The 26,228-nt window shown below is 57.2% G+C and overlaps 2 protein-coding genes across 3 annotated transcripts in view; one reads left to right on the top strand and one right to left on the bottom strand.

Moving 5' to 3' along the window:
- The first annotated feature begins 1,238 nt into the window (after positions 1–1,238).
- Positions 1,239–10,081, top strand: Cabp7 (calcium binding protein 7). Its single transcript, XM_021632748.2, has 5 exons — positions 1,239–1,373; positions 7,552–7,695; positions 8,461–8,573; positions 8,817–8,970; positions 9,136–10,081. Exons 1-5 carry the CDS (start codon positions 1,265–1,267, stop codon positions 9,261–9,263), a joined length of 648 nt encoding a protein of 215 aa, XP_021488423.1. The 5' UTR covers positions 1,239–1,264; the 3' UTR covers positions 9,264–10,081.
- A 401-nt stretch (positions 10,082–10,482) lies between these two features.
- Positions 10,483–26,228, bottom strand: part of Zmat5 (zinc finger matrin-type 5) — a 28,538-nt gene continuing 12,792 nt past the window's right edge. For both annotated transcript variants that reach the window (XM_021632747.2, XM_060365577.1), the window contains exons 2-6: positions 24,079–24,233; positions 19,102–19,164; positions 17,305–17,385; positions 15,638–15,749; positions 10,483–10,831 (exon numbers count right to left, since the gene is read on the bottom strand). In XM_021632747.2, coding sequence (XP_021488422.1) covers positions 10,702–10,831; positions 15,638–15,749; positions 17,305–17,385; positions 19,102–19,164; positions 24,079–24,205 — 513 coding nt within the window. In that variant the 5' untranslated portion in view covers positions 24,206–24,233 and the 3' untranslated portion in view covers positions 10,483–10,701. The remainder of the gene's footprint in view (positions 10,832–15,637; positions 15,750–17,304; positions 17,386–19,101; positions 19,165–24,078; positions 24,234–26,228) is intronic.

The raw sequence follows: 26,228 nt of genomic DNA, 5'->3' as shown, positions 1-26,228 counted from the left end.
TGCACACACACACACATCTGTGCACACGTGCCATTCTCAGCTCAAGGGCCTTCACACCTGTCCAGAGCGGCCTTCCGGCCTATGCCTTTCCCTCCCAGCTCACAGCCTTGGCACACGTAGGTGGCCGTGACAGTTCTCACACTCACTCATTCGCACGCGGGTTTGAAAGCACACGTACAGTGTCCCGGACGAAAGAGAAAGAGAAACGCATGCACCTGCTGCCCCTCAGGCAAGCGCCCTCAGCCCCGTGGCACACACGCCCAGGGCCCGAGGAAGGGCTAACCTGCAGCCATGCGACCAACATGCTCTGCGTCCTCGGTCTCCTCCTCACTGCCCCTGGAGACGTGAGGCCGAGCTCGCTTGGCTTTCTCTCTGCAGGCTGAGCGGGCTCAGGAGGGCCCCAGGACCACAGCCCCGAGCGGGGGCAGGTCAGCTGCTGGACGCCACGGTCCCTGCCCGCTGGCCCTGCCTGCTGACCTTGGCCAGCGTCCTTCCCTGAGCCTCAGTTTCCCACCTCGGAGCCTCTGCCGGCACCAACTTGAGGATTATTGGTCGCGGAGCTCCCCCCGCCCCCGCCCCCGCGCCCGGGACAGCCTCACCTTTCCGGGTCTCTAGTCGTTAGTTGTCGGCTCTCCGCGCTTGCTGGGGGAGGGCCGGCGGGGAGGGGGGGAGGGCAGGTGGGACGGCAGACCCTAGGACCGGCTCCACCCCCTGTCCCCACCACCCCGGTCCCCCCGGCCGCGAGCGCGGGGTGCGGGAGCCCGAAGCAGACTGGGCGTGTGTGGGGCGCGGGGGGGAGAAGCGGAAGAGTCGGGGCGCCCCGGGGCTGGCTCGCTCGCTCGCTCGGGGCGGCCGCCCAGGGGCCGGCGGCGGCGGCGGCGAGGGGCGGGGGCGGGGGAGGCGGGAGCGCGGCGAGCGCCGCACAGAGCCGGCGAGCGAGCGAGCGAGCGGGAGTGCAGGCGGCGGCGGCGGCGGCGGCGGCAGAGCGGCGGGCGGACCGGGCGGCGGGCGACGCGGAGCGCGCGGGGCAGCGCGGAGGAGCGCAGCGCGCGGCGGCCGGAGGCGGGAGGCCGGGGCCCGACGCGGGAGCCGGCGGCATGGGCCGGCGGCCCGGGGCGCGGGGGCGCTAGGTCGCGGCCGGTGCCCCCGCCTCGCCGCCGCCGCCGCGCGCCCCGCCCGCTCCAGCCGCCCCCGGGGCCGCCGGCGGCCCATGTAGCCCCGGCCTCAAAGTTTGCGGCGGGCGGGCGGGCGCGGAGCCTCCAAGATGCCGTTCCACCCGGTGACGGCGGCGTTGATGTACCGGGGCATCTACACCGTGCCCAACCTGCTGTCGGAGCAGCGCCCGGTGGACATCCCTGAGGACGAGCTGGAGGGTGAGTGCCCCGCGGGGACCCCCCGCCGCGCGCCCGGGGGGGGGGGCTGCCGGGGAGCACGAGCGGCCGCGCGGGACGCCCCGCGGGGATCGCCCCCCCTGGCCGCGTGGCCCCCGGCGCTGCGGAAACTTGCGGGGGCCCCCGCGGCGGCGGCGACGGGGCGTCCGGGGCCGAGGCGGGGCGCCCCGCCCGCGCGCCCCGCGCCCCCCGCCCGCCCGCCTGCGCCCCCCGCGTCCCCGCGCCCGCCCGCCCGGGGCTCTGCGCTCCTATTGACATTCCGCTCGTGTCGCCGCTCGGAATCCGACCTGCTCCGGCGGCGGGAGAAGGGGAGCCGGCGACTTACCCCGCTCCCGCCCGGCTGCGGGGGGTCTGCCCTCGGCCCCCTCCCGCGGCCCTGCGGGGGACCCCCCACCCGCGCGCCGCCGAGCCGGCCGGGAGGCGGTGGCGACAACAAGTGGCCGGATTGGGAGGCTCGGTCGGTCGCGAGAGCGGAGCCCGGAAGGGAAAAGGCAGAGGCCGGAGCCCAGACCTCCCGGACCCTGGTCCCCGCGCCTCTCGGGACTGGGGACCTCGGGCAGTTGGCTACTGAGGAGGCGAGCGCGGGCAGAGGCTGCGGCTCCCGGGCTGAGTGTCCTAGGGCGCAGGGAGACCCCTGGGGCCTTCCCGGCTTTCTCTGCTGGGATTGGGGGCGGGGGTGTGCTCAGATTCCCCTCCCCCAGGCCTCCTGAGGCCCCAGATGGAGTGGAGTCGGGGACTCTGAGCTGATGGGAGTCTCGGTCCCGCAGGGTGTTTGTGGGCTGCTGGGGGAAGGGCTGAGATTGCCCAGAGGACGGACCTGTCTCCCATCCCTGGAGTCGAGGGGTCTCATCCCGGGTCTCATCCGGGCCCCTTGGGAGTGCGTTGGAGGGAAGGGAGAACAGTGGGAGCCCGGGGGAAGCCCCACAGAAAGTCCTTCCTCAGCCAGGCCTGGTCTGGGGCAAATTTTGGGCGAGTAGACTGTGGAGAGAGAGAGAGAGCGAGGATGCAACTATCGAGCTCACTGCAGCACGGTCCGGCAGGCTCCTGCTTCCCACAGCCCCCGCGAGCTCTGGTTCAGGAAAAGCCGCAGAGGGGGTCTCAGCCCCAACCCAGCAGGGACAGGTGGAAGGATGCTGCCCCTGACCTGACCTTAGCATTCACCCCGAGAAGCCCAGGCAGGTCCTGCCCTGTCTGGGCCAGAGCAGAGCCTCCTCAAGTCCGGGGAAAGAGAGAGTGGTGGGACCCGGGACGGACACTGGCCAATTTTCTTTTACTTTATTGCCTCTTATTCTGGTCCACTGCACAAGCCTTTGGCCACCCCTTTCTCCTCGGCCCTGGGACCGAGGCAGCATGTCTTCCCGGACCCCAGGCAGGTTTGGCTTCCTTCCCTCCTCTTGCTCCTGGCACCCCCACCATGACTCTGGCCCCACGGCTCCAGGTCTGAGTGGCTCCCCTCCCCCCCCACTCCTGATCCCTTGGCCCTAGAGTGCACACTCGGAATAGAGAGAACTGGCATGCGGGGGTGAGTAGGGCATCGGTGGGCAGGGCAAGGGCAAGGAGGCCCTTCGAGTTCCGTTTGAGCCATCCAGCGGCCATGCTGGCAGAAGCCCAGAGGCGTTAGTCACCATCACACCAAACACACTCCGTGCTGCTCTCCCGTCCCCTTCTGGAGTAGCAGAGGGGGCTCCGGTGCAGGGGGCGCCTGAAGGACAGGGCCAGCCCTGTGGCTGCAGGTGGAGGGCACAGGGCCAGCCGAATCCTGTGGGTGTCTACACACAAGGGCAGGAAGTTCTCCGTGACCCTTCTCGGCTGCAGAAAACCTGGAGGCCCAGGCCTTGGGCTCCTTGCTGCGGGTCTTAAATGCCAGGGCTGGGAGCAGAGTGGCCGTCCTACCTAGCGATGCCACCCTTGCCAGCACACACAGTGCTGCTGTCCGGGGCAGTCTGGGTAAGACCCAGGCTCGCTTCCGGAAGGAATCAGTGAGGGAGCCACATGGACTGGGTAGGGGGGTAGGTGGTCTGGGATAGAGTTCTGCACACATACCCCGTGCCTCGAGCTTTTTTTCTGCTGCAGAAATCGGTCAAGTTGAGCGGGGGAGGAGGGCCAGGAGCAGGAAGAGAGGATGGGGAATGTGGGCGTAGGGTGAGAACAGCCAAGCAGCACTGGGTTCGAGTCTGCACCCTCGGCTCATGGAGTGAACTTGGATGCTCATTGGCCTCTCTGAGTCCCATCTACCCAAGGGGATTGGCATTGTGGTCCCCGGGATGGGTGGGGGAGAATCTGTGGGAGTATTCAGCAGAGGGCCCGGCAGTGGGGACCAAGGACCTAAATGTAACAGCAAAAGAGACTGAGGAAGAACGCCCTACAGTCTCAGGAGCTTGGAGTAGGTTCCAAGGCAGGGTGGCAAATGGCACAAGTATTGGGCCAAGAAGGCAAGCTGGGGGCCAGGACTGGGGGGCCTGTGGCCCTGGGAAGCTTTGCATAGCTATTGGCAGGAGGAGGAAGGGCTATGCAGACTTAACCTGGAGGCCCACCCGTAGGCCCGTGTGATAGAGGCACATTCCTTCTGAATACCCCGCATGGCTGGAACATGCCCCCTTTCTGAAATGCATCCAAGTGGGGACCTCCAGGAACACTGAGACAGACTAGTCACCGAGGCAACGGGGTCCAGCATTCAAGGGTAAGGGATGGGAGTGGCTGGCCAGGAAGGGGAGAGGCAAACAGCCACAAGGCTGGGTTCTGTGGTGGGCACCTGACCTGCAGCCTGTGGAGCCTGTTTGAGGGTGGCCAACTGGAGCCGTCGTCAGGGAGCCCCCTCTCTGCCCTTGCTTTCTGAAGCCTAAATAGGCAAGTGCCTCTGCACAGGCCAAAAATTCAGGGAAGATGGAGAGCTGGGGCACAGGGCCAGTGCCGCGGAGAGTGGCAGTCTCCACAGAGGATGACTACTGCCCCTTCCATGTCACCCTTCCAGTGTCCCCTAGCTAAACTCTCCAGCAGAATACTGGCATCCTTTCGGTCTGCCGGTGACTCAGGCCGCAGTGCGCTCTGCAGGTTTGGGAGGGTCAGGGGGATGCGAGCTTAAAAATAGAAGGTAGGGGACAATATCAGCCTGGAAACCTACAGGCCCTGCCAGCCCATTTCCGGGCCAGACGTCTCCATGCCAAGATGGAGTACAATGAGTTTTGCCTGTCCTCATGGGGCAGGGAAGGAGCAAGGCTTTCGGGGAATGCACCTAGCCGCGATTGTCCATGACGTTATAGTGAAGGGCATCCTGACAGCCACCTCCTCACGGAGTCCTTAGCAGAGGCTAGACCCCAGCCATAGGACAGGAACCTCATCCTATCTGACAGTGGAGGAGTTGCCCAGGTCACCTGACTGCTGAGGAGGAGAGCCAGACAGAATTGAAGCCCAGGCTTTGGGTTCCGATCAGTCATCAGCCAGAGTGGCACCCCAGTTCCCCCAGACCTCCCTTTCCTTCCCACACTGTCTGCTTTGCAGTGTCCGCCCTGAATGATTTTTCTGATCATTGCCAGGAGGTTCCATTGTACAAGTAAACGGCAGTGATGCACCGGAGCTGGGATTCAAACCTGGCTCTGTGACATCAGCAGGCTTCCCTGGCTGAGGAGATGGTGCCCAAAGCAGACAGATGGGTGGACTGGGCTGGGGTAGCTCTCTGAAACATTAGTGTGAGCTAAGTGTGCTGGGAGGGCAAAGGGGGGATGCACAGATGGAGAATGGCCAGCTGTGGATTTACCCAGCAGCCTTGGGAGGTCAGCCCTGCCTGAGAGATGTCTTTGGTACCCACATGTCTCAGAGCCTGTCCCTGAGCATATGCCCCAAGATTCCCTTGCTCATCATTCTCTCTCCTGCCTGGTGCATTTTCCTCAGGGGCCTCAGAAAAGGGCACTGAGCAGCCCTGCAATTGGAGAGTCACCTTGAACCCTGCTGAGGTGGGAAGTATGTAGTTCAGACCTCAGCTCTAAGCCGAGGGTGGCTCCATACCATCCCCACTGTAGCCAGGACTTTGCCATCCTTCCTTGAGCTCCCTGACGGGTTAAGGGGTACATTTTCTGATTTGGAAGCTCCCCAAACCAACCCATGGCTGGTTTCCTCACCTTCAATTTCGTTTCTCCCTCTGCGGGTGGCCCAGGGACTTTGTGCGGAGGTGCACAAACCTCTGAGTGCTCCAGGAGATGGGCTCCCACAGGGTTGTTCAGGCCCCTCATCATCCAGGATGTTCACGCTTCAGTGACAGGCTTGTTCTAGGTAATGGGGACTCTCTGTGGACAAGACCCACCTGGTCCTAGCACAGTCCATTTTAGGGAAAGAGCAGGTGTGTGTGTGGAGGGGAGGGGGGGAATAGGCAGCCAGAGACAAGGCAAGGCCAGCCAGGGGCGGAGAGACAGAATCATCCCAGCTGGGGATCTGGGCTAGATCAGAGTTTGGTATGGGAACAGAAAGAATGCCACAGACAAGAGATGCAGGTTTAGGCCAGTCCTGGTGTCCCCAGACTTGAGGGACTCCCTGAGGTCTGTGTCCGTGTCCTGGATGCCAGGCCTGAAAGGTGACAGAAAGGAGAACGGGGAGAGTGAGGAGGGGAGGGAAGGAGAATGCAAGCCCACCTCCACCCCTCTCCAGACACACTCAGGCCACTGGACTCTCGGCAGCCCTGATTCTCCACAGCACCCAAGCCTGGCTGCTGCCAGGTCTTCATCTCTGGCCACAAGGGGCACACTCTCCCAGGGCACAGGAAAATCCTAGGTGGTACTTGGCCTGGAGCTGCTGGAATCCAGGGTTTTCAGGACCCCCAGGTCTGGCTCAGATCTACCAGCCCAGCCACTCTCCTGACCTGGAAGCTCCTGATGCAGAAATCATTCCTGGGGGCTTGCCTGAGGCGTGTGTGGGGAATGGATGTCTACTCCAGCCAAGCTGCCTCTGAGACTCTGACCTCCAGACCTTATAGGTGATTCCTCATGGAAGAGCCAGATGAGGACTAGGACCCGAGGCCAAGGTACCTTCCTGTGGGCCATGATTTCTGCTCTGTGGCAGGGCCAAAGGCTGCTCTGTACTTCCCTGTTCTCCTAAAGCCATGGAAATTATAGATCCTTGCAAGCCATTTCAGGGCTTACAGAGCCCTAAGGCCTGGGGTAGTGTAACTAGCTTGACAGTATAATAGCCCTGAATCCTCACTGAGCTAGGCTGGCCTCCCGGCCTCCATAAACCCTTCTAGGTCTGGTCTTCAGCATGGAGCATCTCGTGTGTCTTTATACACAAACACACACACACACACACCCTGACTTTGCCTGCTGAGTGAAATTCTATCCAGGAAACAATTTAGGCAAAGGTCAGGGGGCTGCCAAGTGAACAAGGAGCCTGCAGAGAGCCGGATCTAATGGATCGATGTCTGTCCCTCTAGGGAAACATTCTTTAGGACCTTGCTGGGTGCGATAATCAAGGGACAGCAGCAGAGAGACAGGTGGGGCAAAGGTGGGAGGCTAGGAACCCTCGGCAGCTTCCTGCTGCTTTAGCTTTAGTGGTGCTCACGCGTAACCCCCATTTGCTGGGGATCAGACTCAGGCCGGCCTAAGAGCGCATGTTGCATTCTTGCTCACAAGGTCCCAGACAGGTGCACTGCTCCCCACAGAAGCTCTCAGGACCTCGGCCTCCGTCTGCCCTACTGTGCCTGCAGAGAGGATGCCTGGGCCTAGCGGGGATTAGCTGTTATACCTATTTTTGTCTAAACCAGGAGGCCTGTGAGTTCTAACCATCATTCACTAGCTGGAGTCATGTGGCCATCCCACTATGAGCTAGCGCTGCCTGACCAGGGAGAGAGAGCCCAGGGGGAAGGAGATGAAGCAAGATAATGCCAAGTGGGGGAGCCCCAGGGGATCTCCCTGCGCCCACCACATGGTGTGGTCCTGAGCATGCCAACAAGGCCATCAGACCCGAGGCTGGTCACCGTCTGGGCCAGGTCCACCTTTGTCTCCTCTGTCCCGCCTGCCCAGAGACCCCAGGTCACAGCTGGAGTGCGTCCTGGACACCCTGTGACTGGCTCTCAGCAGAGCCCTAGGTCCTGAGTGGGACCCTCAGACCCCAGGAATGCGGGAAAGGGGCTGTCTGGGGCAGGGCTGAGGTTCCAGCCTCCTCCGTTCTTCCGCAGAGATCCGAGAGGCCTTCAAGGTGTTCGACCGGGATGGCAACGGCTTCATCTCTAAGCAGGAGCTCGGCACAGCCATGCGGTCCCTGGGCTACATGCCTAACGAGGTGGAGCTGGAGGTGATCATCCAGCGCCTGGACATGGACGGTGAGATGTCCTGCCTCGATTTACCTGCCCGCCAAAGCCGTCACCTAGGCCCAAGGGCCTGAACTGTGGAGGCCAAGTTCACTCTGGCCTCTTGCTTTGTGGATGGTCATGATCAACCAACAGTTCTGCGCCTAGCAAGTAGAGGCTGGAGGTGTGACAGGCCCAGGCACATCTGGGGTCCGAGACTACCCCTCCCATCCTGTGGTCGGAGAAAGATTTTAAGTATGGAGGAGGGTGGACACACCTCAACTCCCACCGCCCAAACAAAGGACAGCTGTATTTGCCACCTGGTGTTTTCAGTGAAGAAAAACTCCTAAGGACGATTAGTAATGCCAAGTCCACTCTGCTTCCCACCCCCACCCCGCCTGTTGCCCCTCCCCTTTACTCCCCTCCCCAGAGAGTGGGCACTGAGCTGGGCAGGCAGCGTCGTGTAAAGCCTCATTTCCCATCTGCATGGCAGAAAGGACAATCCGTGTGCTGAGGAGACTGGAGAGCTCTGAGTGTACCAGGAGGGTGTCCCGCATCTGGGGACCAGCTGCCGCTCCCCTCCCCCACTGCCTCCAGTAGAGCCCCATCACGATGGCTAGCTCAGAGCCTGGCATTTTAGACACTCCTGAAACCCAGAGGGCCCAGGGAAGGGGCTGGGGTCCCGCGGTAGGTCTGAGGCAGGCCACGGACTCCATTTCCCGTCTTTTGAACTCTGCGACGCCTGCTCGAGCTGTCCGTCTCAGCTTGCCCCACTCATCGGTCCTTTGTCCACTCTAGGTGATGGCCAAGTGGACTTTGAGGAGTTTGTAACCCTCCTGGGACCCAAGCTTTCCACCTCGGGGATCCCAGAGAAGTTCCACGGCACTGACTTTGACACCGTCTTCTGGAAGGTATTCCCTGGCTGACTGGGTGTGGCAGGGGCCCGTGACTGGCTAGACCCACCCATGAGTCGGGGTGACCGCTGTCCACTGGCTGTCCTGCTTCCCGGAGGCCTGGGCTCCTCAGGGGAATGGAGCAGGTGCTCCTAGTCTTCTGGAACCCGGAGGCCTGTCTTTGGGGTTGGGCACCTACGGGGTGCTGGGTGGGGACCGGCAGGGTAGTGGCCAGAGCGCCTGTCCCTTTTGCCACCCAAGTGTGACATGCAGAAGCTGACCGTGGACGAGCTGAAGCGGCTTCTCTACGACACGTTCTGCGAGCACCTGTCCATGAAGGACATAGAGAACATCATCATGACGGAGGAGGAGAGCCACCTTGGCACGGCCGAGGAGTGCCCTGTGGACGTGGACAGTGAGTGGGGGCGTGCCTGGGCTGGCGCAGGGGGCCTCCACACTCGTCCCAGCCTTGCGTCCCTGTTTGCCCCACATCAAGTCCTAGTGCCAAAGTGCAGACCTGATCCCATCCCTCCGCTGTCCTCTTTTGTCTTTTCCTGGTGTTCCCGGTGGGTGGCTGCAGCCTGTTCCAACCAGCAGATCCGCCAGACGTGCGTGCGCAAGAGCCTGATCTGCGCCTTCGCCATCGCCTTCATCATCAGTGTCATGCTCATCGCAGCCAACCAGGTGCTGCGCAGTGGCATGAAATAGGCACCACATGGTTGCCCACCCGGTACATGTGGTGCCCAGGCCCACCTGACACCTACCGCTGCCTGCAGCCCTTCCCCCAGCTTGCTCCCTGGGCCACCACCCACGGGCACTTCGAGCCTGGACATTGCCCACCCCAATCCTCACCCCGTAGGCCTTGCATGGAGCCGTGGCCCAGCTGTGGAGGACCTGCTGGCGGCTCTGAGGACAGCCCTAGCCCCTGTACCCTGCCTGTGCTCTCACCTGGCCTGTATGTAGCGTTAACTTCCCACCACCCAGGAGCTCCTGGGAAGGGCGGGACTTGCACAGGAGCCCCCGGGATCTAGTTAGGACTGTGGTCTCCTAGGCTGGTGAGAAACTCCTGTCCAGAGCTGTGGGACGGATGGAGGTGGGCACAAGTCTGGGGCTCCTGGGTCCCTTCGTCTGACACTCCTTAGACCAAAAGCCAGGCCGCCCAGGTACCCTCTGGGGCCTGTCCCTGCCCATTTACAAGTGAGGAGCCCGAGGCTTTGAGGGCCTGAGATCTGGCTTCAGATTCTTCTTCCACAGGCTTTTCAGAAAAGGCAGATACTTGTGCAAGGATGGGCATCACAGATAAGCCCAAGGCCCATGAGTTTCTGAGCCAAAGTCCTAGAGTTCAAAGGCCAAGGTGTCTCCCAGCACAGAACCTAGAAACCCAACTGAGGAGAAGAGCAGTTTCTGCAGCCCATGTGACTTGCCCACTGGCCAGGGTGCCCCCTCAGGAGGCCCCGGGCCACTTTCTAGGGAACGGACTCCCATGAGGATCTGGCGCAGGCCTGCACTGTCAGTGCCAACAGACCACTCTTACATGTCCAGGGCCTGCCCTCTTGGGGGCCCCCACTTCTCTGTACCCTTATGGCCGGAGATCCGGCTCTCATCCTTGCCCCACATGTGCCATGCCACTTCTTGGCACCAGCCCAGCCTGGGCAGATGCAAGGCTGCAGCTCTTCAGGGGCCAAAACGGTTGGCAGAGTCCTTGAGCTCCCTTCCCCAGCCTGGGGCCACTTACTAGCTGGGCCGCTGCCACACTGGCATACTGTGTGCCCAGCCTGGCTGAGCCTCTCCTGATCCCTAAGCGAGAAGGGCTGTAAGCAGAGAGCACCCTGGAGGGGATTTTTGTCTCAATCTAGCCCACCTGTCCCTTGACGGAGGCAGGAGGACAGAGCCAAGAACAGAGCCGGCAAGAGAAACGCAGCCCAAGCAATGAGGACAGACTTTCTTTATAAACATTTGATTGTTTTTCACCCATCTTCTCAAGATATGCCCTGAGGGCTGGTGGGTGGCCGGGGAGGCCCCAGCTCCCAGTCTTGGAAGCCCCAGGGGGAACAGCGGGAAGGCAGCTCTACCTCCTAGGCTGAGCATTGTCTTTACTCTGACTGACAGGTGGCCAGTTGGGGTCAGGAGGGGAGTTGAGGACAGCTCAGCCCCACTGGACTCTGGGCTGTAAGGACCATCCTCCAGGTGGGGGTGCCCGCAGGGAGGGGGGCAGCTCCTGCATGGGCGGCCAGCCCACGGGGTACTGGAAGACAGTGGTTCTGATGGGTTCAGCCCTGGATAGGAGAGAGGCAGAGGGTTAGAGTGCAGCACCTCGCAGACCCACATTGCTCTCCCACCACAACGGCTGCTGGAAAGGGCGTCCACCTGCACGGCCCGTCTGGAAGCAGAGCCTGGATGACATGGACCCTCAGAGCCAGGAACCTCTCCTCAGAACTGAGCCCAAGATGGGGGCTGTAGGCAGAGACTGGACCACAAGAATGGTCTTGGGCAAGATGAAGCACCCTTAGTGTCCACCTGTGGGGGCTGATTACACATATATGCACGTCCACAGCAGAGAATGCTATGCAGCCTGTGTGAAACCGAGGCCTATATGCACTGATGAGGAAAGATATACTATATGAGTAAGGAGAAAAAGCAGCTTATAAAATAATGTATATAGCATGATACTATTTTTGTTTAAAAATATATAACATATATAAATGCATAAAAACAACCTGGAAGTCACAGCAAATGTTAGTGGTGGTTCTCTCTGAGTGGTAGTTGTGCGTGGACAGAGTTTTGTTTTAACCTCTTCATAAGTTTCAAAAGCCTTACTTCTTACGCTATCCACTCTCGCCCTTACTATTCACCTCCTAAATTCAGGGCCCATCTGAAGTGATCCTCAGGACGGATCCTTGGGTGCAACCTGGACTATCCAGGTCCAGAGCAGCACACAGGCAGCCTGCCCCTCGCCCCCACCCAGACCCTGCAGACCTAGGCCCACCTCCCGATGTCCCAGGTGGGCACTGCTGCCTAAGCTCTTCGAAGCCACTCAGCATCTCTCAGAGGATGGCGTCAGGACCCCAGGCCTGGCACTGGGAGGCCATTCCCTAACACAATAGTCATGCCAGGCTAAAAGCTCCCATGAGAAGAGACGCCGTGACTTAGAGAAACCCTGCAGTCCTCAAGCAGATCTCACTATTCAGGGGAGGCTGAAGGGTGAGGGTTAGCCACATGAAATGTTTTACAAGCACACAAGCCTTTGAAGCAAGTGGGAAAAGAGCAATCGTTGCTGTCCCCTGCTCCCTCCCTTCCTTCTGTCTCAACTTTCAGGAAAGGGGCTGGCCTGGCAACCCCTGACCATCTTAGGTACTAAGCGGCCAGCCCTCTGCAGAAGAGAAGGCCGGAGCCGCCTGGGAGCTGTCTGGGCATGACTCAGGCCTGAGGTTGTGAGGGGGACCACCTGAGACTTTGCCTGGCCACATCTATCCAGCCTTCCCTGAGGGTGTGAAGCACAGCAGACGGGCTGAGAGTGGAGGTCTTGCTGGGAGCCCTGAATGTAGCTTCCAAAACTCCCACTGAGGACAGGGACAGGGACACCCCCTGTTCAGAGGCTTGGCACCTGCTGCAAAGTACAGAAAGGAGAAAGCAGCTGGTCTGTGGTGTGCTGTGTGCATGTGTATGTGTGTGTGTTATAAGCTCCACCAGCCACAGAGAAGCCTGTGTGTACGAGAGACTCCACAGCTGCTGAGGGGACTGTGGGGCCACGGTAATGGTGGGGCTCTCCCAGGGTGGGTGGTCTCCAGGAATTCCTGCCCCTAAGCCTCAGACCCGACCTCTAAGAAGGGGCTCAGCCAGTGTCCTGTCGCTGAGGCTCCCAACAGGAGAAGGGTCCTCACGGTCCAGGGCCCAGCCTCAGAGGCCCACTCCTGCAGGGTACAGGGGTCATAGGTGTGCAATGCTCTCCATGGCCTGATTGATCTGTGCACAAGGGCAGCAGCAGCTTCCGTGTCCTCGGCCCTGGTCCTTATCAAAAGGAAATGGTCTTACAGAGGTGAATGTGCAGGACAGAGCGCTGGCCCAGAGAAGGGTGCGTGAGGGAGATTAAGAGGGATAAAGGCACAATCACAAGAGCCAACAATAGGAAGCGTGGACAGCATCGCCTGGCCGGCCAGGGATTAGTCTGTGCGTCTGTCTGAGGTCTGAGGCCAGTGGTTCCCTTCTGCAGCTGCTGTCTGCTCTTGTCTGATTCCTCAGGGTCAAAGCTGAGGAAATGAGCAGGAGACAACAGGCTAAGCCTTTGGGAAGCCTGTGTCCCCCATTGAGAGGGGAGTCAGCCTGGCTTACCTGGGGGTTCTCCGCCTGTGGCTGCTGGAGCCCCCAGGTTTGAGTGGTGCTGGGTAACCAGGCAGCATCTGCGCCCAGGGGAAAAACCATACACCTGAAAGGGGGAGCCCCCAAAGGGACCCTCGTGTTGTCAGTCAGGCTAGGGTCCCTGCTCCCCTAAATGTGTCTTCACAGTCACTGTGTCCCGGGCCACCATTTTTTTTCTGCTAAAGCTTGCCAGCTGAGCAGGGTTTTGCCAGGAGAAGAGGTGAGGACAGCGTCCAGTGTGACCCAAGCAAGGTTTAGCGGTGGGTAGTCGGCTGCCTCTCAGGCCCTGTCCCTGTGGACCAAGTTGCAATCTGGGGGTCTTCCTAATGGGCATTGAGAGGTTTCAGGAGGGGTGGCCTGGGGCCAAGATACCTCTCAAAACTAGTGGGGCTGTGATGTGGAGAGGAAGGCTGCAGAGGACAGCCAAGGGAAAGGGGGACACAGCTCCCACAGTGCTCCTCTCCAGGATGGGGACAGAACAGGACACAGTGAGTCCAGAGATGCAGAGGCAGAGCATGAGGCAGGAGAGGAACAGAATGGGGACACATCTCAGAGCAAACTATCCTCTCTCTTCTGGCAACCAGCTCCTAGACAAGCTTGCTCTGCCCAGAAAGGAAGTCATCTTGCTTGAAAACCCCAGGGGGCGAGTGGTGAGATAGAGACTGACAACTGGCAGTTACAGAGAAAAGCAATTCCCGGGAAGTGGCTGGAAGGAGAGTGGCCCAGGAATCAGCATTCAGACGTCTAAGAACCTACGATGGCACAGGTGCAGGCCTTTTCCTCACCTGGTCGCTGCCGATGTGAGTTCAGACCTGGGGCTGGTGGGCCCTGGGGCAGCCCGGAATGTGGTGACAGAGGGGGGCCAAAGCCGCACAGCCCTGTGTCTCACCAAGGACACGAGTACCTGATCATCAACAGCACACTCCAGAGTTACACAGCAGTGTGCCAGGCTCCCTAGATGCCCAGGACCATGCACAGGGCACAGCCCGAATACCAAGCCAAGCCATCGTGTGGCTGCCACTTCCAGCAATGACTTGGCCCAGTCACTCATCCTCGGTTTCCCGGCTCCCATATTCACACTGGGCATGTCTGTCTGTACTCAGACTGGGACTTTGGACATGCTAGCTCTACTTACTTGTCTCTCACTCAAGGCCGGAGACAGGGCCCTGCTGAGCCCTTCTCACTGCCCCCAGGCGCCCGGGCTGTCACTCGCTCCCAGGGAAGGAGACTGCTGAGGCAGAACAGTGGAGTAGGCAGCTGATATGTCAGAGTTAGCAAGTGGAAAGCCTGGAGAGCTGTCCCTGATGGCTCAGGATGAGCACCATGAGGCTCTCTGGCTAGCGCGAACTCTCTGACCTGGCTGAAGGAAGCCTAGATTCACGGACAGTATTCAAAATTACATCCCTTTAAATGGGTCCAGAAGAAAGGGGTGTCATATACCGTTTGAGCTGTATCTGTAGTATGTGTGTTTGTGTGTATGTGTGTGCATGCATAAAATTTGTTTGTTTGCTATTTGAGACAGGGTTTCTCCGTGTAGCCCTGGCTCTCTTGGAACTCTCGCCGTAGACCAGGCTGGCCTCTGCCTCCCAAGTGCTGGGATTAAAGGTGTGTCTCCCCAGGCCTGGCTGCACTATATATTTTTAAAGTGGGGGTACAGACACAGGGCACAGGTTAAGGGCACTGGCTGCTCTTGCAGATGATCAGGGTTTGATTTCCAGCCCAACATGGCCAGCACACAACCATCGGGAACTCCAGTGCCACAGGATCGGCTGCCCTCTTCTGGCCTCCACAGGCTCTGCATGCACAGGGTGCACAGGCAAACATGCAGGCAAATCCCCCATACACCTAACAGTTGAGCCACTTTTGGAAGCCACGTGGTGGGAAGGGAGAACTGACTCCTGAGAGTCATCCCCTGACTGCGCCTGCGCACCACAATGTGTGTCTGTGCATGCCTCCTCCCAGATAAATGTAAAGAAAAGTTTAAGTACAGTACTAACTCCTTCCCTCTGGGAAAACAAGCTCAACCTTTACCTGTGGCAGAGCCTAGAGGAAAGCCTTCACTTCACAGACTGACAGACACCCTTACCATAGCCAAGCCACTGTCCCCCGAGGCCACAGCATAGAGATATGTGGAGTCTGGAAATCAGGGGCAGTGTATACAAAGCCACACACAGCTGTCAAGCTCAGCCTTGGCCCTCCTTCCTCCTCTGTCTTCAGGGAGCCCTGGCCTTGTTTTTGGTCTATACCATGTGGCCACAGAAGCTCCTACCCTCACCCCTGTGCACCTGTCTGTTGACATGAAGTACGGGCTGCATCCTGACTCTCCAAAGAGAGGAGAGCATACAGCCATACTTGAATAGTCCTGTCTCAGCACATTCCCGGTAGAAGAAGGGAGGGATGTCCATGTCAGAGCATCCTGAGTCCTCAGGGATACGGTAGGATAATGACCTTGTTGTCATCTCCCTGCTCTGCTTCTTCCACCGGTGTCTGTGGCTTTCAGTTTCTGCTTCTATAGGGCCCTACAGAGGACAGTAGCTCCTAAGCTCCCAGGTACATGGGGAGCTTAGCTGCCACAGGCAGGGCCCTGACCTTTAGCATGGCCAAGTGGGGAGTTGGATCTGTTCCCAGGAAGCTCTGTAGTGGGGCTTCATGCTTGGTCCCTGGACCTGGGACTGCCTCAGTTTCCCCAGAGGACAGGTTGGGAGGGATAGCCCTGGGGCCTGTACCTGATACTTGGAGCTGAGCTCAGCCTTTTAGCTCTCTTCTCCAGCCAGTCCTCCAGGTGGACCTCGGAAAGCTCAGCAGTCTCCACGGGCCATTCTCTGGCCCGCCTCTCCTCTGTGGGGGACAGAACAACAAGGAAGGGTAAGGGCTACAACCCCAGTGGCCTGAGTCTCTCTTCCACAGAGCAGAGGTGCTGGGAAAGCCCCGAGATGACGTACTGGTCTGCCAAGGGGAAGTGGGCCAGCAGGTCAGGATCAGAGCCACAGGTCTGTCCCTTTCATTCCACCAGCTCCCCAGCTCCTCTGTGCAGTGACCCAGGGATCTAAGCCTTGCCCTGCTCTCTGTCAAATGGAGACAGGCTGGCTGTCTCCAAGCCTTGGGGAGCTAGAAGCAGGACAATGAAGACAGAGCTTCACTCTCAAGAGGGGTTTACAAATAGGGTGCAGGAGGCAATGCGGACTGTAGAATGGGGTTGACTCTCAGCCCTGGCACCTGCCAGGTCTCTGACCCTAGGCATAATAACAAACCTCAGTTCCCTGGCTCCTCTCCTCATCCAGTGTCCTATAAAAATGCTGCTCACTATACTAAAAAACAAGCAGTAAATGGGAAGAACTCATACATGCTCGGTGAGAGCCAGGGAGTCAGGCTCTGAGCACTGTGCGGTAGGGTCTTGAGCCAGGGGCAATATAACTGGATCCACTTTCACTCAGGTCCAGGCTCTACACTGACACTGCACAGGTGTCATCTCACTCATCCTCACAGTCATTATTGCCGAGTCCACCCATGTGCCAAGGTTACAAGGGAGGTGACAGAGCCAGTGCCACTTAGCCTGTCAGCTGCCCTGTTTCCACTGGACACAGCCTTCTGCTCCGGGCCTATGGCCCGTGTTCCCTCCACTGTCAGCCAACCATTTATTCCCTGACAGCACGCGTGCAGCCAAGAGCTGGAGCTTGCAACTGCCGGGACTCCGGCTGGCCCCATGAGGCCTCACTTCTGCCCCCCGGGAAAGCTCCTGGAAACCCTCCATGGTGCCAGCCTGCAGGTCCTTCTGTCTGAGTGCTGGCTCATTTTCTCCACCTGTTCAATAAGGTGCTACAGGAGACAGTGACGACCACTCAAGGGGAACTTCCTGGGTCTGTAACTGGGAATAAGCAGTGAATTCCAAAGGCAGCCGAGCCAGCTTTCATGGAAATCACAATCGGCAGGCTGTGAGGAAGCTGCGCACAGGCAAAGTGCTTCCTTTGTTCCGGAGGTGGAAGGGAACAGGTCTCATGTATTCAGGCTTGAACTAGCTACATAGTTCAGGTTCAGGAGGACAACCTTAAGCTCTTGGTCTTCCTGCTTCAACCTTTCCAGTCTGAGATCACAGGTGTGTGTCACCGAGCTCACTAGGGCAGTGATTTTTGCAGGCTTTCCTCACAGGTTGTAGGGCCCTTGCCTGTGGGGAGGAGGGATTGGGGTGGGGGTGGGGACAAAGGAAAGGAGGGAAGAGGGAAGAAAGGACACCACCCAATTGGAGGGCTCAGGGCTTCCTCATTGGCCTGGGCAGTCTCTGGCTTACTCACATAGTACACGCCAGTAAGGGAGAAAGTGGGGTGATACAGAGCAGCCTCCTGGTCCTACAGCCTCGCCCATCCACAACCCTCAATCCTGATTCACCCCTTCATACCCTCCACCTGGATGCTCAGTTCCTGTAGATCTTGTTCCGACATGTGGGAAAATCTGCAGTTGGAACCAAAGTCGCAGTGGCCTGCAATGGGAAGACAGAGGGTCACTCTCTGTCAGGAGGGTGAGCTGACAGACAGCTCTCAGAGCCCGAGGGTGGGATTCTGGGATCTAGAGCAGCATCCCCAGTCTGGGACAAATAAGCAGACTCTCTGGCCCTACTGAGACTCAGCAGCCTGAGGCGCCAGTCTGGGCCGCTCTGCCCAGTTCCTGATGCCCTGCGGGGAGCCTCCGTGAGCATCCAGCGGAAGCCTGTCAGCCCTGGGTCACGCAGGCACAAGCAGCTCATCCTTCCCGCTAGTCCATGCCATTGGGCTCGCATCTGTGGATTCCAGAGATCCTCGGCCTCCTCTAGCCAAGGCCACTACAATGCTGCATCCCTTCCTGGCACGTGGCCTGCTCATTTAGCTTGCACAAGCAGCTAGGCTGCTCCTCAGAGACCTTGGGGGCAACTTTGCCAAAGAGATGTCAACGTTTACATGGCTTTCCCATTATCATCAAGGAATCTGAAGTTACTTCTCTCAAAGTTATAGGCCGGTGGTGTCCTCAGCTAGAATAGCTACCAGTAGCGCATGCATACCAAGGCCAAGTCTGTGGGGGGCCCTGACCTGCAGGCCTGGTGGCTACCTGTCAGGCAGCACTGTCTCCTGAGGGGAGTCTGGCCATTTACCCAGCTTCCCTAGTCTATCAGCAATGCCTGACCCAGGGTAAGCGCCTGCATACACAATGTGAATCCTGTGGTTTCCATCTTTGCTTTGACTGCCAGGAAACTCAGGGCCAAACCCTTAGGAGAGTACACAGACCCTCAATAACGGCACGGAGCTAGTTATTTCAAGATCTTCTGACTTCTTTCATCCTGTGTCTTTGCTTCCCTTAATGATACCTTTATTTCTCTTTTGAAGTAGATATAATATATATGTAATTGTTTGTTTTGTTTTATTTTGTTTTTTTTTTTTTAAGATTTGTTTATTTATTATATATACACAAGATCTCATTATGCACCAGATCTCCTTATAGGTGGCTGTGAGCTACCATGTGGTTGCTGGGGATCGAACTCAGGACCTTTGGAAGAACAGCCAGTGTTCTTAACCTCTGAGCCATCTCTCCAGCCCTTATTTTGTTTTTTGAGACACGGTTTCTCTGTGTAGCCTTGGATGCCCTGAAACTCACTCTGTAGACCAGGCTGGACTCGAACTCAGAGATCTGCCTGCCTCTGCCTCCTGAGTGCTGGGATTAAAGGCGTGTGCTCACCTGGCACTAGCTTGAATTCTTAACCCTCTTGCCTTCACTTCCCAAGTGCTAGGACGATGGGCAAGCACCATTACGCCAGTCCTATCCTCATTTTTTTTTAATGGGCTGAGTATTAAGCACTCAAAGGAATACCTAGCATGCATGGTTCTGATGCTGTAGCTATCTCTGGCTCTGCCTGCTGGGAAGGAGGGCACAGAAGATCAGGCTCTCCAGCTAACTTAACCAGCTGCTCTATGTCCTCAGTTGTGTTCCCTGGCTTACGTTCCCTAGGGCCTCTTATTCTAAGACAGCCAATAAAATCATATTCTACATCTGGAGGTCTCTCCAGGTGAGAAGGTCCTAGAGATGCTTCAACTGACCAGTCAGCTAAAGCCAAGACTACAAAGTGGTTCGGGATGGCGGCAGGCCCTGCAGGAGGCACTACAGGGGCCATGCAGGCCAGACAAGATGTAGCTTTTCTGTAAGGACTAGAGCTGAGCAGAGCACGTACCTGTCAGCAGGAATTTCCTGCAGGGTCGCTTGTTCTGTTCATCCAGCAAGATGGCAGCTGCATCTGGAAGAGAAGGCTGGACTCAGATGGCTCCACCAAGGAGGCGGAGCCTTGAGGGCATGATGTCAGTGGCATACAGTCCGAAGGAAAGAAGAGAGCTCTCCACCCATGGAGGAGAGTATAAGCTGGGGTTGGCCACAGTGGGTAGAGATGGTGGATGAAGGGGTCCAAGCTGAGGTGACCTCCACGCCTCACACCCCTCAGGACCAGCTGAGACCATAAGGCAGCTTCAGGCTAGAGGCTCAGGTTGTCTGCACGATGGGTTCAGATGGGGAGGCCGATCTGAAAAATGTAGCACCACAGGACCTCTGTGTACTGTCTTCCTAACTTCCTGCACACCTGAGTACAGTCACAGCCCACACACAGGTTGTGCTCCGCGGAGGCCACATGCTCAGTGCTGATCTATCACCTAGTGATATAGTGGCTGCCTTCATCTGTGACAGCCACACAACAAAGTATCCCTGCTACTAAGGGGCCCAAGATATTTTAACACGAAAAACTTCTGAAGAGTCCTGATGCACAGGACTGTGCTGCCTTCCCGCCTCCCCCCGCCAGGGCCCGGGGATGGCTCCCGAAGCGAGGCTGAGATTCCTGCTCTTCATTTTTTCTGACAGCAGCGGGGGGACTCAGAGCCACATACTGTCCCGCACAGGGCTTCCCAGTGATCATTCTGGACACTGGCTTCCAATTTCTCCTCCCTTTATAATCATCATACAGTTATGGTTTTAAACTTGAGTGCTTCTCAATCAATCCAAAATCTGTGAGTAGGCCAGCCATGGTGACGCACACCTACAGTCCCTGATACTTGGAAGGGTGACACTGGAGTGTAAGAGTTCAAGGTCAACTTAGGCCATAGAGCCAGGTTTTCTCTCTCTCTCTCTCCCTTCCTTCCTTCCTTCCTTCCTTCCTTCCTTCCTTCCTTCCTTCCTTCCTTCCCTTTCTTCTTCCTCTTCTTTTTTTTTTTTTTTTTTTTTTGTTTTTCAAGACAGGATTTCTCTTAGCCCTGGCTGGCCTAGAACTCACTCTGTAGACCACGATGGCCTTGGACTCAGAGATTCCCCTACCTCTGCCTCTTAAGTGCTGGGTTTAAAGGTGTATACTACCACAACCCAGCAAGATCGTGTTTCAAAACAAGCGAAAAATCTGAGTAAGGTAGGGAAGAGTGATCCCTGAACTCAGAGGCCCTTCTATCCACTCTGGACAAGAGGAGAGGGATGGACACTTGTTCAAACCCCAGCTGTACATGGCCACAAGAAGCTGCTGTCTTCCCAGGACTATCCCATGTAACAGGAAGAAAGTTCCCAGCGGCAATTTAACAGAACAATGAATGGGGAGCCCTTGAGAGGCGGGTCACAGTCCTGCTGGCGCCTGAGAATCACAGGGCTTGGACAAGCTCGGCAGACGCTTTCCCAGCACTCAAGAGTACTCCCAAGCGGCCATGGCCGTCCCTTCCTACTGTACTGTGCTAACAGCTCCACCCTGTAGAGGCAGGGAATGAGCTTCCCGAGGACTCGGTCAGGAAGTGGCAGCACCTAGACTGCACCGTGGTGCACTGCTCTGTCAGCCTGGCTGCAGGTGTCTGGGCAGGCGGCGGTGCATGGGGATGCTTCCTTGCAGAGCAACTAGTGGCTAGCAGAGCAGGAAGTCCTCTGGGATGGGAGCTGGTTATCAGAGAATTTATTCCAGTGTGAGGCTCGGTGGAAGAACCAGCCACCTGTCCGGTCCAGCTGGGACTACAGACACTAATGGCCACTTCTCAGGACCCTTCTGGGCCTAGTACCACTGAGGCTGGTTGTAGAGCTGAGCCTGGACCCCAGACAAGGGTCCCTGAGTGGATGTCTGAGTGTGGGAGAATTCCATGCTACTCAGCCTCTGCGGGGTGTCTCTGCTCCCATCTCACTCCAGATGCATGCGGCAGCTCTGGAAGGACAATCATTGCGTTCCTCTTGGGTTCTCTGGGCTGGAGAGGCCCTGAACTGACAGTCCTCCCGCTTCAGCCTCCCGAGTGGCCGGGATTACAAGCCTGCATCACCTTGTGCGGCTCTCAGGTTCCATTTATATTTTCCCCCCTCTTTGGACAGGATCTTACTATGTAACCGTGGCTGGCCTTGAACTCACTGTGTTGCCCTGGCTAGCTCAAACTCTTTATTCTCCTGCCTCAGCTTCCTGAGTGCTGGGATTATACACACGGACACTTTCCAGTTCTGTTTTAATTCCTCCAAGGGCGAGAGCCATTATAACTGCTAAAAATTCCTCAGTGCCTCTGAAGGACACCAAATTGAGAACGTGCAGCAGCCCAGGCCCTCCTCAGAGGGGCCTTGCTCCTCTACTGATACGTGACGTGCTCTTTGTGACCTGAAGTGTCAGGTCTTCAAGCTTCACCTTCCCAAATACCCAGCTGCCCTGGCGCCCATGCTTGTTTGCTCATTTAGCCCTTCATCTCTCAAAGCCTGACTAAGCACATCCTTCCTGTGTACCAGGCACTGTGCCAGGCTGAGGATTTAAGTGCAGATGGAGTGAGACCCTGTCCTTCCTTCCAGCCCCACAGCTGCGCTATCCTACAAGGATGTCATTACAGTAAGTGTTGACCGTGTCACCAGATGACCTGGCCTGGCCTGGCCCTGCGGATGGGAAGGCAGCCCTGAGGCTTTGCTGTCTAACTTGAGTTCTGAGATTCAGGGACTGTCTGGATGTGGGAAGGCAGTAGGAGAACAGACACCGGGGTGTGTGGTCAGGGCCAGCAGAACACAGAAGCCAGAACAAGGCAGGGGCTTTGCCCACAACACCTCGCCTACGTGAGTGCAGGTCCCTAGAGAGAGCTCAGCTTGCTACCTGGTCGGAAGACTTGAACCCACACCCGGAACCCACAAGGTAGAAAAAAACTGATTCTCACAAGCTGTCCTCTGACTTTCACATGCAAGCCATTACACACACACACACACACACACACACACACACACACACACTAAAAAAAATACATACAGTAAGTAACTCATACAACTACATGAAAGGAGGGCCCCGCTCTGCCTACCCTTGACTTTTCTTAGTACTGGCTGTGGAGCCCAGCACTAAGTTCTCACTGAGCAATGGCTGCATAAAGGAGCTCATTGTTTTCGGGGCACACAGACCTCGTTCCTACTTAATATACCCGCCTGCGCTAGTCACCGTGGGACTACTGCGCTCCGTGCAGCACTGTTACATCTGGCTTACGTACAGCAAAGTTAGGGTCACGTCGTCGGTGACCGACAGGCAGCTGGTCTACAGACTGCGCGCATCCTGACCACGGCCCAAGGACCACTAGTTGCTGGAGGGCTCATGGACTTGTCTGGACTTGTCTTGCGGGACAAGACGGCGCTGAGTGAAGCCTCAGCACCAGGCGACACGCACTGCCTCTCAGAGTCTGCAGAGCTGCGTGGAGCAAGCCAAGGAGAGGCTGCTCAAGGGGAAGAGTTCATGTGCCAGCTCAGCCACCAACACCTGGACACCCTGGGTGGTCTGTATTTAAAGTTTTCATCTGTCAGTGGGGACGTCCGGCCACCGGCCTCCCTCGCAGCGCTGCTCACAGGACTGCGTGTGCCTGAAGGAGCCCTGAGGTGGGGCTCATGCGTCTGCCTTTTCACCTTTCTGTAAGTGATATAAAGACTTCTGCTGCTCAGCCTGAACGCAGGACCTGAGATTAGGAGTCGATGCCAAGACGGTCTCCGTCCAGCTGACACCGGAGCATAAGCTCCACTGGATCTGGGGGGCGGGAGGTCTTGTCAGCCCGATGCCAGGTTTCTGGAAGCACCACTGTTCATGAATTCCCAAGCTGCCCCCACTCTCAGCCATTGCCCCGCCCCCCACATACTAGCCTGGTGGGCCACTCTCCCTCTGTCAAATCTCTGAGCCTTGTTTTCCTCACCTGAAATAGGGGAGTACCTGTGAAATTTAAAGATAGCATAGCTGGCCAACCATAGGCTAGCCTGGTCTACATTGTGAGTACCAGGACAGCTATACAGTGAAACTGTCTTTAAAACAAACAAACAAACAACATGGCTGGCCCTAAGCCCTCACCCCGAAACCTGCATCTGGAGATGGAGCCCGGGGATCAGGGCTGTTTTGATTGAGATGGGCGTTGCAGTTTTCCTAGGCCGGCCTCAAACTCCTGGACATGTCAGGCTTAGTGACTCAGGCCTGCGATTCTACACTAGGCCGAGGCTGCAAGGTCAAGGCCAGAGGAGAACTGCTGCAAGGTCAAGGCCAGCCTGGGCTACATAGTGAGTTCCAGGCTCAGGTTACCTTGTGCTAGAGTAAGATCCTGTTTTAAAAAGAAACAAACCAAAAAGCTGCTGGCCTTGAATGAGCCTCTTGCCTCAGTTTCCCAAGCAACACCTCCAAGCTACTAAGCCTCAACAGCATTTTTTCTTTAAAGGTTCCTAGATATTAATGCACAGGGTTGAGACTATGTAGACTAGGCTAGCCTCACCTCAAACTCATAGAGATCCGCCTACCTTTGCCTCTTGAATGCTTGAAATAAAGGTGTGCATTACCTTAAATTGGTCTTTGACCTCCACATACATTACATTCACAATGGGCACAAACACCCCCCCCCCCATGTAACTAAATAGAGCTAAAGAGATGATTTAGCGGTTAGGAGCACTTGTTGCTCTCGCAGAGGACCTGGGTTCAGTCTGCAGCACCTCCACGGTACAATCCACAAGCATCCATCACTCCAGATGCGGAGCTTTTGACACCTTCTCTGACCTCCACAGGCACCAAGCACACGGGGTGTGCTTACATACAGCGGGCAAATAGTCACATACGTCAACAAAAATCAAGGCAAGAAAAGCAATCCATTCCCCAGACCGTTCCCTGTCTAGGACGCAGGCGTCAGGGTGCAGGCCCCAGGGGCCAGCCTCCGAGCCCGCAAGGACCCACCTCGGAACATGTCGTACCACACCTTCTTGGCCTTGAGGTGCTGCAGCCCACTCAGGTGCTTCTTCCGGTTGTGGAGGTTGTCCTGGAAGGAGCGGTCACAGTAATCACAGAAGTAGCGCTTCCCCATGGCCGCCTCCACCAAATGCTGGGGACCCCTGCAAAGCCACAGAGTACTTGGTCAGGCCATTGAAGAAAAGATTGTCGCGCCAAAGCTCTGAACACGGCGCCATCAGCTGAGCGCTGCGAGCCAGGCCTGGTCCAAGGCTTCCTTCTAGGCCTGCCTCCTGTGGAGTTTGCAGAGCTGACCACTGGGAGCGACCTTACATGTCTGCTGCCCAGGCTCCAACACCGGCCAGCCCAGCTACAACTTCAGGGTATGAGGCCCAGGTTAGCAGATTTACTTTTTTTCTGGGTAATTCTAATATTGGACCGGCTGGAGTGCCATCACCGCTGTCATCATCATCACCATAAACCCTCTGTCTGGCCTCCTCTGTCCTTGCCACACCTCAGAGCTCCTTTGTTCTCTCTGGTTAGGCCTTCCCTCTGCTCCTTCCACATGCCAGGCATGCGGCTGGCTGCCTTCTTGTGTTTGTACTGGCTGTCCCTGGGCCTGGATGCTGTCCCGAAGATACCTGTCACACCTGGGCACTCGGTTCTTTGATCTTTGCTCAAAGATCGACCAGGGCCACTGGAGCTGAGCACACAGGACCCTCTTTCTTCTCCACACTTCTTGCTTTCCTTCTCCTCACGGCACTCATCTCCTTCAAAGCAATGGATTGTGTGTTGCTACTTTTTCTTTTCCAACAGGAATATAAATCCATGTATATTCTGTTGTTTCTTAGGTGCCCCAGCACCGAAATGGTATTTGAAACAGAGTAGGCTATCAAGCATTTGCAGAATAAATTAATAAATCCCCGAGTTCCCTTTGGGAAAAACTGGGGTTCAGAGAGGAAGTGATTTGCCTAACGTAACACAGCTGGTAAGCAGAAAGCAGATACAGGTCCCTAAAAATTCTGTTGCCAAGTGTCCCCCCTCCTACAGCTAGCTCAGTGATCAGGGAAGCCAGAGCGCTCCACAGCAGGCGCTCCCAGCTTCCTGAGGAGACTACTGAATCGTGGGGGAGGAGGCTCCCAGCCAGCAGCCGCATCAGACTGAAAACAAGAACTCTGCAGTCTTAGGCCCCTTCAGCCACTGTTCCCTTGCCAGGAGTTTGCAGCCCAAGGTGGGCAGTGATTCTGTCAGGGTCTTGCAGCCCACTGGGAGCCATCCAGAGGCACCTGTAAAGGCGGAGGCTAGAGCAACCCTCGCATGACAGAGCAGGCGCCTGAGGCCCAGAGGAAGATGGAGATAACTTCCCAGAGGCTACAAGGTAGCTGCCTGAAGTAGCAGCCAAAGCCCCAGACTGCCAGGCACCTGGCAAACAAGGCTCACTCTGGGAGCCAATCCACAGCGCAAACAGATGGGGGAACACACCTCGAGAGGAAGGGCCGGGGAAGAAGTAGAGACAAACAATTGCCCTGATGGCTCAGGCAGCCAAGCAGGCTGGTGGAGAAAGTTGCTCCTGTGGGCACACAGAGATGGCAGCCATTAAGTCAGGGCTGTAATGGGATCAGGAACAGCTAGTCATTCCAATGAAAACGTATAAAACCTCTCTTCTCCCATTACTTCCGAGAAACTGCATCCCAGACACGAGAACTTGATCTATTAAATTTGGCAGCTCTAATGCACCCCGTCTTGCCAATAAACTTATAGGAATTGGATTGAAATTGTAAGAGATGAACGCTTAACGGCCGAGTGCTTAACCAAGCCATTCACGAAACTTGAAGCTCCAACGAGCTGCCTGGCTCTGGAGAGTAATGGGAAAAGGAGGGGCGGAGGAAGGTGCCCCTCTGGGAGACTGACGGGCTCTGCAACGGACTGCGCTGGACAAAGCCACACAGGCCTCAGGGAAACCAGCTGTGTGGCCCTGTGCCACTCACTCTCCCGTCTTGACATGTCTGTGTGCTGTGTGACCAGGAGGCCGTGGATGTGAATGAGTAGCTATTGTTTCAGGAGTAGGGTAGAGAAAGGTGCTGATACACATCTGCATATTAAGGCTAGGCTGCAGCTCGGCGGCAAAGCCTGTGCCTAGCGCGGTGGCAGTGGGTCGA

This window comes from Meriones unguiculatus, chromosome 12 (assembly GCF_030254825.1).
Source record: "Meriones unguiculatus strain TT.TT164.6M chromosome 12, Bangor_MerUng_6.1, whole genome shotgun sequence".
NCBI classification, from domain to species: domain Eukaryota; kingdom Metazoa; phylum Chordata; class Mammalia; order Rodentia; family Muridae; genus Meriones; species Meriones unguiculatus.
The sequence above is the reverse complement of the archived record's forward strand: the minus strand, read 5'-3'. Positions and strand labels throughout refer to the sequence as shown.